Source organism: Acartia tonsa, chromosome 10 (genome assembly GCF_053477335.1).
Source record: "Acartia tonsa isolate MP-2025a chromosome 10, ASM5347733v1, whole genome shotgun sequence".
Taxonomy (NCBI): domain Eukaryota; kingdom Metazoa; phylum Arthropoda; class Copepoda; order Calanoida; family Acartiidae; genus Acartia; species Acartia tonsa.
In genome coordinates, this window is record NC_137269.1 from 14,787,173 (window position 1) to 14,799,202 (window position 12,030).

The 12,030-nt window shown below is 32.2% G+C and overlaps 1 protein-coding gene across 1 annotated transcript in view; it reads right to left on the reverse strand.

Annotated features, from left to right (window-relative positions):
• The window catches only part of LOC145330535 (uncharacterized), a 29,297-nt gene that overhangs the window by 5,046 nt on the left and 12,221 nt on the right, over positions 1-12,030 (reverse strand). Inside the window, exons 6-8 of the mRNA XM_080175160.1 lie at positions 11,376-11,437; positions 3,078-3,111; positions 1,324-1,379 (exon numbers count right to left, since the gene is read on the reverse strand). Coding sequence (XP_080031286.1) covers positions 1,324-1,379; positions 3,078-3,111; positions 11,376-11,437 — 152 coding nt within the window. The remainder of the gene's footprint in view (positions 1-1,323; positions 1,380-3,077; positions 3,112-11,375; positions 11,438-12,030) is intronic.

Here is a 12,030-nt window from a genome sequence, read left to right on the forward strand (position 1 = left end):
GTAAAATCTCAGTAACTGCTGATCAAATTGGGCTCTACCCTTCTGGGAATATACCTACTGGTCCTCTGGTGGTTTTAAGCTATTTTCTTGGGGGGTGGGACACCCCAACCCCCCCAAAAATAAAAAAAATCCCCACTTCCAAAATTTTTAATTTTTTTAAATTTTGTAAACAAAAACCAGTAATTGGGGTGGGGGAACCCCACTGCAACATGGGGCAAATCCCCCATGAATCCCCCCCCCCCCGAAAAAAAAAATATTTTTTTTAATTTAAATTTTTGTGTATGCGAACAACCTAGGTTTAATTTTTATGAATTGAAATTTTTGTGTATATGGCAAACAAATTGGGTTAAATTTGTACAAATCAAAATTTTTGTGCATAAAGCGTACAACCTGGGTTTAATTTTACCACAGAGTAATTAAACAAAGAATATTTTTTTTGAATATTTCTATTAAGAAGGATTGACTTCCCATAACTATATAGGGCGAAGCCCCTAGAGGCTAGGGGCGAAGCCGCTAGTAAAACAAAAAATACAACTATATTTAAAAACAGCAAAAGGATATTTTTACGATCTATTTGTAGCATTGCATTGGTGATAATTTCAAACTTTGCATCATTAACAGTCAGGTACCATAAATAAAGCGTAGCAACCATGCTTATTTTAACTTTTTTGACAACAAGTTTTTGATTGGTATTATTATTCATTCATCGGATTTTTAGAATAATGATGAAAAAACAATAAGGTGCAATTTTATAAGCGAAGCATCTCTGTAATCAAAATATCATAAACATGAAATTATGTCATTTTGCTGTCCTTAAGTATAGACTTACAAATTAATGTTCTACTTATTAAGTTCTGAAACTCTACGAGAGTTATTGTTCGTTTGTTCTATTTCTGATTGTAGAGCTTCAATTTTATGGATGTTATCATCCTTGTTTAAGAATAATATACCAATATTAAGAGGGATTTGTTAGATAATTTTTATGATATGTTAAGAACACTCTTGAAATATTTCTCACACATACCAACTACTTACCTTTTTACTTACAATCTTATCAGAAATATCGCTTTCTCGAAAATACTTAGAAATAATGATATTACTGATACAAGAGTTTTTACTCAGCAAAATCTAATCTCTTCATACAAAATAATATGTACAATTTTTTTGGATGAGATCATAATATATATATCGTTGTATCAGGCACAATTTTAAGACATTTTTTTACCAATTTTAATCATGTTTTATGTTTCAATCATCCACTATTGTCTGCAATAATTTCTCGAGGTATCCACAAAGTTAAAGGTAAAACAAAAATACTGTTACCTTTCTTTTACTTCGCCTCACTTGCACACATTTTTCTATGGTTGTTAGGCTAATAACTAAAATATTTAATTATACATAAAGTTCATCTCTAAAAAAAGACCATGATAAATGAAATTGAATTTTCTTGACAGTTCATTAGTGACATACATAAACATTCTGGCATAACATAATTAAGTATTTCTATACAGGTTACGTTGGGTTAAGATATGAATGCCCAAATAAGCCCCCGCAGGGGTTAGGTTTAAAAAAACACTAATATGGTTTAAAATAGGTTAGGTTAAGTGTCCACTTCGACGTTTGTCACTTCTGCTTTAGGCTTACGACTCTTCGTAAAACATCATAAGGTATAACACCCCACCTCCCCATAAGGTAGTTTTCTAACACGCAAAAGTTACTCTTTTTAGAATCCTGACAATATTTGACAGACAATTTCGTGAAGGATGGGTAACTCAAGACTTCAAAATAGCCAACCTTGCCATTGGATCAGGTAGAGGCTAACTAATATTTTACAACCACTAGCTAAGCCCATAGAGTTTTTTTATTCACTCTCTAAAGAGTCCAAAGAAAATTATACAAAATATAATACTATATTTTTGACTAAAGGAAAGGCTTTAGGTAAAATAGTTTTATAATAATATAATAATAACTAGAGTTGGCTCGATATAATTATCTCCCTATTGGCTAGTTTTCTATATGCATATCTATTTCTCAATAAATCTATTTTCCTCACCCGGCATTACTAACTAAAAGAAAGTAAATATTTAATAATTTAAATGATTTTTAAAAGATTTTTTTAAATTATATTTTTTTCTTTACATTACCATCACCAAAGGGTTAATGATGATGATTACAATTTTAGTTTAATATTTGAACACACAAAATGTCGCCACAATCGAATTCTTTTAAAACATAGTTTTCTTAAATTTATCATATTATAAATTTAAATTTTCTTTTTTATGATTAGAAATTAAATACATTAATATAAGGTAAATAGCAACATGAAATGAAAAAAATGAATTTATTTTTAATAAAGTAAAATAATGGGTCTTATCGTTCTGGGCAATGAGAGTTTATTATGGATTATTGGAGCACTATGAGTTTTAATCATATATTCCTTAGAAAACTTGAGCTCGTTTATAGACATTTATTTCCTATATAGATCTGACATGGATCTTGAAGCAATTAAGCAGGCCGTTTTGTACATGTTAAAAATTGGAAGATTTCATTAAATAAAAGTAATCGCAAATATACTTAGTAAATAATAAAATACATGCTGTTTAGCTCTGACGACATACCAAATGACTACGTTTGTCTAATAATTATCAGGACTATCCCATCCCTATCACTGAAAGATATTAACAATATAAAAAAAAGTATATTTGATAGTTTTATGTTTATAAAATAAATCCCGGTTAAAGATATTCTTTAACGTCAGAGTACCAAAAAATTTTAAACTAAATTTGTAACTAAATTCAGATATTTAAGAATTATACAAAAAATACATGTAATGTTTTACAGACAGATAGAAATTGTGATGAATCTTAAGCTTTAAAAACGTGCTGTTTTTATTTAGATTTTAGTTTTATGAAAATAAATTATTTAAAGAGTAGAAACTGATGCTAGCTACCAAGGCTTGCGAGACAAATGGTTTACCCCTGGTATTGCCTTTTTTCTTACTTATGCATTTAAATTTGGAGAAATTTTTTTTATCTAGCTGTTAAGTTTTTCTAAAATACAAAAGAACGAAAACTTACCTACAGACAGGACCATAAGAATTGGACATGCAACCTAAATAAAGATATCTAGTATAACTGATTAGGATGTCCGAGATTAAAACCAATGGTCCTTTGTGGAAGCTTAAGGCTTGGGATAACACGTTATTTATTTTCTTTACCCTTGGCATCGAATAACATTAAAGGACGTATAGACGTAGAATATTATGACTCCTCTAAACATAACTAAGAGAGAGACAGACGGACGAGGAGATAGACAGTCATTTAAAATAGAAAAGTTTTGCTTCTTAAAATGAAATCAGCCTGGATATGAAACTTGCACACACGCCAGAAAAGATAAAGTTATGTGTAGTACACAAGGGTGGACGGCAATTTATTCAATTTCATAGTTTTTAAAAGTTTTTAAAACCATATTTATCTTTATAAATTTAGCTTGACTACATTACACTGAATTACTATTCTGTAATTGATCATAATTTATATGACCATGAAACTCAATTCTTAGTTATACCAAAAGATTTTTGAGTGAGGGTAAAACAATGGTGGCTTAATCTTATATTTTTATTTATTATCAGCGGAAAGATGTCTGTCATACGATGCGATAAAGAAATATTATTGTTTTGTGCATGGATGTTGTCATCATACAAAATATAAATAAACCAGATTAGTTTTCATCAGGTTTTCATGAAAACTGATGTAGAAATGTAAAAAAAGATGACTTTCCCATCGTGCAAAGACATACCAGGGAAGCAGTTATTTTTTTTTAATTTGTGAAAATGAGAACTTTATGCCTTTAAATGCAGAAAGTTACCAAAAGTTACAAAAAATTACCCCTTCTGTAGATGAAATTAGTGGTTGAAACGTTTAGACACTCAACTTAATAAACCATCCTATCAAAATTCAGGAAAAGTCCCCAAAGTTGACAACAAGTTTCCCCCACCAATATATATACAAACTAGCGGCTTCGCCCCTACAGGAGAAGGAAGGTTTCACAATCTTTTTGAATTTGAAAAAACAAAGTTTAAAAGTAGAAAAGAAATTTAAAAGAAGAAAAAAAATTTAAAATATAAAAAATATAAAAAAATTTAAGAAATTTAAAACATATATAAAATTATATAAAAACTTAAAAAACATTAAAATTAGAAAAAAAATACAATTTTCATTGGGGTTTCATGGGGGTTTGGGGTGTCCCATCCCCCAAGAAAATAGCTTAAAACCACCACAGGACCGATAGGTATATACCCTGAAGAGTAGAATCCAATCGGTTCAGTGGTTATGAGATCTTAAGCTTCAGACGGATGGACGGACAGACAGACATCAAGCTACTTTGTATCCTTATACTAAAGTAACAGGAGGTTTGTTTGTCTGTGTATCTGTGTGTCTGTACCAAAGGATCTCGCTAACCGCTGAACCGATCAGGTAGCTTCTCATTTTTTTCGTGAAATCTAAAGTTTATTGACAAGTACATCTATTTGTGAATTCGTTTTATTCAAATTATTATTTTTTATATGATTTTTTTTATCGTTTTTTTACGCCCTATTAGGACCCGGTTCGGCATGGCCATAAATACCCGACAGTTTTAAAACCCTGCTCGGTTTTGGTTTTATTACCCGGTTTTAACTTTTCATTAATTAAATATTTGTTTATGATTTATTATTCTTGAACCACCCTAATCAGTATACCCTTGTAATCTCTAGATGTGTCACCCAATATTGTTATGCTCTTTTTAGTAGCGAAGCTACTCTATAATTCACTTTGTCCGTCAGTCAGTCCGTCAGTCCATCAGTCAGTCAGTCCGTAACGCTATGGGGGAAATGGGATTTACTCAGCTCCTATAAAAGATAGAATGCTGAAATTTTTTGACAACATTCCCATCATTAAAGAGCACAATTAAGTATAAAACATCGATGACGATAGGACCGCTTTTAAGCAGGTTTTAGGCTATTTTTGTATTTTTCACATTTTTCTCCATATCTTCAGTGTTTATGGTCCGATTTTCAAAATTTTTTCAGTTATAGATATCAAAATTAAATTTCCTGTCGTTTAAAGAAAACAACTATGAGAGTCAGACTGCCTTTAAGCAGGTTTTAGGCTATTTTTGTATTTTTCACATTTTTCTCCATATCTTTGGTGTTTATGGTCCGATTTCCAAAATTTTTTCAGTTATACATATCAAAATTAAATTTTTGTCCTTTAAAGGGACTATAACGGTCAGACTGGCTTTCAGCAGGTTTTAGGCCATTTTTGTTTTTTCTCCATATCTTTTGTATTTATGGTCCGATTTCCAAATTTTTTTCAGTTATACATATCAAACTCAAATTTCCCTGTTGTTTAGAGAAAACAACCATGACGGTCAGACTGCTTTTTTGCAGGTTTTTGGCTATTTTTAAATTTTCCCTTTATTTTTCCATATCTCTGATGCATTTTGGGATATCAGTATCAAAATAATTTTTCCCATTGTTATGAGCATCTTTTACTTTGACCGACATCGTTATACAAAATAAAACAAGGTTTTGTGTTTATTTTCTCCAATAAATCTATTCCTGATTTTAATAAATAAACTTTAAATCTACTTTTACGTATTTCCATCCATGATTTTTTGTGCTTCGCTACTTATGGATGTTGTCATCCTTGTTCTGATATGTAACACCCAAATTTTATATGTTCTTTTTTTGTAGTGTGTGTGTTTTAAAACTCCGACAAATGGTTTTTTTTAACCGAAAACGGCGGCACCTATAGCCGAAACACTAAATTGGATAAAAATCGCTTTGTATATTACTTGTAGCTCTATAGATTACATGAGGTTGTGTAGTTTTCAATTACGGATGGTATCAAAGTTCTAAAAAGTGTTCATCTCACTTTGGGCGTTCAAAAATTACATTTTTCATTTTTTTGTTGAAATAACTGGATATTTAGGAAAAAACGGGTTTTAATGCCGGTCAAAATACCCGTTGTGCATTTATGGCCATGCCAAAATGGGTTTTTTTGCAACTTTCCTATGGACGCCACTATAGCAAAACAAAAAAATTGGAATTCCGTTTTGACCATTATAAGCTTCCCTGAGATTTTCAGCTCGATCGGCCCATAAGAGTGGCGCTCGGCACTAATGGGTTAAGGGAGGTGACTTATGTCCTTTATCTGACAATTTCTTACATTAGGAAGGCTGCTTATGTCCTTCATCTTGCAAAACTTAGCTTTTCTGTCCTTCACATAGCAAAACCTCACAAAACATAGCTTTATGGTTCTTCACATAGCAAATTCATGCAAAACATTGCTTTTCTGTCCTTCACATAGCAAATTCTTACAAAACATAGCAAATTCTTGGAAAACCTAGCTTTTCTGTCCTTCACATAGCAAATTCTTGCAAAACTTAGCTTTTCCGTCCTTCACATAGCAACTTCTTTCAAAACATTGCTTTTCTGTCCTTCACATAGCAAATTTTTGCAAAACATAGCAAATTCTTGAAAAACTTAGCTTTTCTGTCCTTAAGAGGCAATGTCACGAAAAGGACTATACCCAAAATTTGATTTTGATACCCTTATTTACAAAAATTTTGTAAATTGTCAAACAATGCAATGGGGGAATTGTGAAAGATACAAAAATAGCCAAAAAACATCCTGAAAAGCAGTTCGACCTCCATGAATATTTAATAGTTAATTATACTCCATAATGATGGGAATGTTAACATTAAGTTTTATCCTTCTGTCATTAATTGCAGGTGAAAAAATCACATTTCCCCCTTAACATTACAAACTGACAGCCATAGTGAATTATAGTGTAGCTAAAAAGTTATATCCTACCCTCTTCAAATGGCAAAATCTGTCAATTTTTTAAAATATTTTCTAAAAATATTTACTCCCCCTTTGAACTAAAATCAATTAAAGACAACAAGAGTGGCGTATTTTATCAAGTCTTTTTATAAGTGTATGTACACAAAAAAATGATAAACTTATTCTGAACATCATATGACATCATATATAGTTATTCATTTAGACAGACATACAGTGTTGAGAAAAAGGCTTAAATAGATATCAACGCTGTTTCTTTTTTACATAAAATAACTTTTTGATTAAATATTTGATGTTTACAAATATTTTTATAGAAATAACAACAAAATATACCATGTGATAAAAAGCAGAAACCAATTGAAAGGCCGCGAAGGGCAAATTTTTTTTCTTCAAATATGCAGGGAGGGAGGGGTTTTTGGGCTATTTATTACACTAGTCCCCAATATTTCATATAAACATTTTCTTATTCATTGGGTCAACAACTTTGGGGACTTATAAAGAATTTTGATTGGTTGGTTAATTAAGATGAGTTTCCATACGTTTCATCCACTAATTGTAATCTAAATAAGGGGTAATTTTGTGTATCATTATTAGAGATGTACAAAATTTCTTTGGTAAAAAGTTTATATTATACAAAATAAAATACCTCCTATTACCTGGTTTGTTATGTTTAGCCAAAAGAGATTATAAGCTAATTTCTACACTAGTTAAAAAAATTTGGAAAGGTTAAATGAATAGTAACTGTCTGATTGGCGCAAAGCGCCAAAAATTTTTTTTTGAGTATTTCTTGATCTTTCTGGGATAGTTTTGCTTTTTGGAGGGTAGGGGGCAAAAAAGGGGCATTTTTGTTTACCAGGGGGGGGGGGCAAAATAGGGCATTTTTCAACACAACATTTAGAGAGGGGGGGGGGGCAAGGGGGGCGGTGGCTAGGGGGGGCAGGTTGGGGGGGGGGGGGGCATTTTGGTCGCTAGCAGGGGGGCGATTGCCCCAAATGCCCCCTTCGGTTCGCACGCCACTGTTTGAAATGACTAGAACTTTTTTGTTATTGAAGCTGAAGGCTTTACATTTGGGGTATTGGGTCTACTTGTGGCAGTCTTTCAGCAGTCAAAGTGTAGTATTTCTTGCAGGCGTCCTTTAAATATCAATAAGGACAATCTAAATTGAAGCTTCTTATTAGCTGATTTATAGAGTGTGTCTCTAGATTTTTTTTTAAGCAGTTTGGTGTCTATATTAGCGAAACAAACGAGTTTTGGTAACAAAGATACACACACCAACAAACTTAAATTGGGTACCTCTATATCAAATAAGTCCCCAAGGCCATATAAATGACGAGAAAGCATAAAAAAATTTTAATTGATGAAGAAGTGACCACTAGATGCATTCGAAAAGGCATAAAAATATGCGAGAAATTTTTATTAATTTTTTTCTCCAATATCTATTTATTTATCAATTATATCTCCTTGTCCGAATTCTTATTGAAGATTTTTTGTGCTTTGCTGCTGATGGGTGTTTTGTCTATGTAGATAGAAGAATAATCTAACGTCACAGTTCATTGGAAGCGACAGTAATAGAAAGAAAATTTCCAAGACAATTAGGACAATTAGATGCGCGAAGTAAATAGTTATAATGGGGGGAATGCCTGGGCCCAAAAACATGCACAGTTAGAACTTCTCAGACAAAGGTCGTGCATCTCAGAGAGTTGGTTGTCTGATAGGTGAATGAACGCTTTACACCGCAATCATAAGCGGAGTATGTTTCAAGGTGCGTGGAGAGAGGTCTAGTACCTGAAGCGACACCAAGCCCACTAGATTCTTAACTCTTGAAATAATAATAAGTAAGCTAAATGATATTTTAATACAAGCTACACCCCTACACTCAAAGTTATCTTTGCAAGCTTTATTGAATAAACTAAAGTAACCATCATTCTGTCATGCACACAACACAATCACATTGTCTTTAGTGTAAACAATAAGTGTCACAATGTCTGTAATGTTAAATTAAACTTCAATATCATTAATAATGAAAGCTGAAACTACCTTAAATGCCTTTAGCGTTAACTAAAGCTATGTGTTAATACAACCAAGACACACCGACAAGATGCTAAAGTGCCTGAAATTGTATAAATATTGCAATTTCTTAGCACTACATTTTCATATAAAGTAAATGTGTTCACTAATTTTTATCACTATAATCATGCAAATAAAATAATGAATATCATGGATAAAAATTGTTCATGGATATTTAATTTTGGATATTTTCAAATAATTTAAAACTACCGTTCATTAATCAAGAAAAATGCAACCCAAACCAAAAATACAAGAAAGTTCTTTACTGTAAGAGTGAATGATTTATAATACAAATAACAAGAATATGTTTTTGTCTTTTTCTCAAAAAGGGCTCATTTAAAGATTTTTGTTTTTCCATTGAATTAATTTGTTCATAGAGATATTTTTGAAACAGTTATCCTAATGTCTGGGAAATTTTTTTCTGAGAAAATACTCTTTAATCAACGATCTATGGGGATAAGATAATGGTCGATAAATTGATGTACATCCCAAATAATGATACATGGGAAATTTTCTTCTGAGAAAATACTCTTTAACCCTTACAGATCGGGGGGGGGGGGCTCAAAGAGCCCCCCCCCCTCTAGTTTTTTCAATCTCATTTTTTTTGTAGGTAAGATGGAGAGCTGTAACTTCATGACTTTTTAAGTTTAGTAATTATACTTCGGCAAGAGTTGATTTTATTTGGATATCTGCTCTGTGTCGGTCGTGGTGTCCGGTCAAAGTCGGTTGGGTAGCAAAAAAAATTAGAAAAAATTCTAAATAAATCTTAATTTCTACATTATGACTTTTGTGTATAAGGTAGAAACCTAAAATTTTTTTGTGAATACTTAGATATCAATGACCATCTGAGAAAAGTGGTGTTATGACCGTTTGACCGCTCCCTGACCGACTTTATGACCGATTTTTGTCCGGCTTTTACTACAGACATATATCATGAATATCGTGGCTTCTATTACAGCTAGAGACCTATAATTTTTTTTGGTAAATCCTTGAGCAATAATAAACAGATAAAAATATTAATTTGCGCCGCCAACCGCCGTTTTACCGCCGTAACCGCCGAAAATGGCGGTTTCCGTTATTTGCCGTTTTTCGGCGATGATCAGAAAAAGTAATTTTTTTGTTATGAAAATAAAAGTTCGTCCTAAAATTTGGTCATCCTAGCTGCAAAATTGGCCGCTCTACAGCTGTTTTAAAATTTAGCGGCTGGCCGCTAAAAAGCGGCTAAGGAGCGGTCTGACTGCTATGACTAGAAAAAGTAATTTTCTCTAAAAATACACATGAACCACCAGAAAAAAATTTTTACGTCTTTATCTGTACCAGGAGCCGAGATAGAGGGGGGGGGCTCTTTGAGCCCCCCCCCCCCCCCCCCCCCGATCTATTAAGTTGGGAATTGGGGCCCCCCGATCTGTAAGGGTTAATCAACGATCTATAGGGATAAGCTAATGGCCGATAAATTGATGTACATCCCAAATAATGATACATAAAATTACCCCTTCAGTAGATTACAATTAGCAGTTGAAACGTTTGGACACTCAACTTTATTAACCAACAAATAAAAATTCAATAACAGTCCCCAAAGTTGTTGAGCCAACGAATAAGAAAACGTTATTATAAAACTTTGGGGAAAGTGTAATAAACAGCCCTATATTCCCTCCATCTCTGCTCTTTAATAGTGTATTGTTAAAAGCGAATCTTTTCTATAATTAGGGTCGGTCCGTCCGTCCGTCCGTATGTCCGTCACAGATAGTTAGCTCTTTTCGTTAATTTAAACAGGTTAGAATTGTCCTATCGATTCCAAACTTTGCATGATGATTAATATAGTAGTTAGGTACAATTTAGAAAGCGTAGCAACTTTATACACAATACCAGAATGTCCATACGTCCATTTTAAACATGTCGATTTTTATCTTTTTTGACAACAAATTTTTGTATGTTAAAATTATCAGATTCTTCTGATTTTTTGAAAACTGATTCCTAGTAGAACAAGGTACAATGTTATAAGCAAAGTATCTCTATAAACAAGTCCCAAAAATGTAAGTAAGTCCTTAAACAGTATTATCTATTTATGCAGTTTTGCAACAATTTTTTTAAAAATATTGTTTGTACTGATGCATAAATATTCTGCTAATTTAGTTCTGACAATCTACAAGTGTTTATGTTCGTTTGTCCTTCCATTTCAGAGCTTTGCTTTTATGGATGTTGTCATCCTTGTTTTAATAGAGACGCATTGAATATTTGTTTTGTTGACTTGAATACTAAATACATAAGCTTTTCTTACAACAGAAATTTCAAATATATTAAAACACGGGTGACAACATTCATGGAAGAGAAGACGGACAAAGAAACATGTGAAACATACTTTCAAGTTAAAAGGCAATAAAACAATCCTATCAATTCTAGTCTAAAGATGGGCCGATCCTAATTGTAGAAAAGAACTGCTTTTTTATATAATTCAAACTCAAACCTTGAGTGGCCTCAAAAAAGGGTTATCATTTTGATAATTGAACACAAAGATAAAACCAATTCCTGTAAAAATAATTATATTAATAATAAATAAAAGTAATAATAATATTTTAAATTTAAAGGGGTAATATGTAAAATATGTGTATATTTATTAGTAGCGAAGCTACTCTATAATTCACAATGTCCGTCCGTCCGTCTTCCGTAATTAATGAATTGGGGGAAACGTGATTTTCTCGGCTCCTATTAAAGATAGACAGCTGAAATTTTTAGTGAAGATTCCCACTATATATGCCCAACTAATATATACATTGTTTTGTCCGTCTGTTTGTTATTTGGGGTGCTAAATCGATTCCTAGATTTTTACGTTTTCGAGATTTTCCTAACTCCTTTTCAAGATAAAGGGCAGAAATTTTCAGGGATTAATTAATTTGACAGTCTACATATTTTCATCAAGTTTTATTAATATTTTGTTTGTTAATTGGGGTGCTAAATCGATTCCTAGATTTTTATGTTTTCATGGTTTTCTCAATTCCTATTCAGGATTGACGGTTAAAATTATTAGGGATTTAATATGCTCATGTTCTCGATATTTCCATCAAGTTTCATTAAGATTTGTCTATTAATTGCGGTGCTAGATCGATTTCTAGATTTTTTAG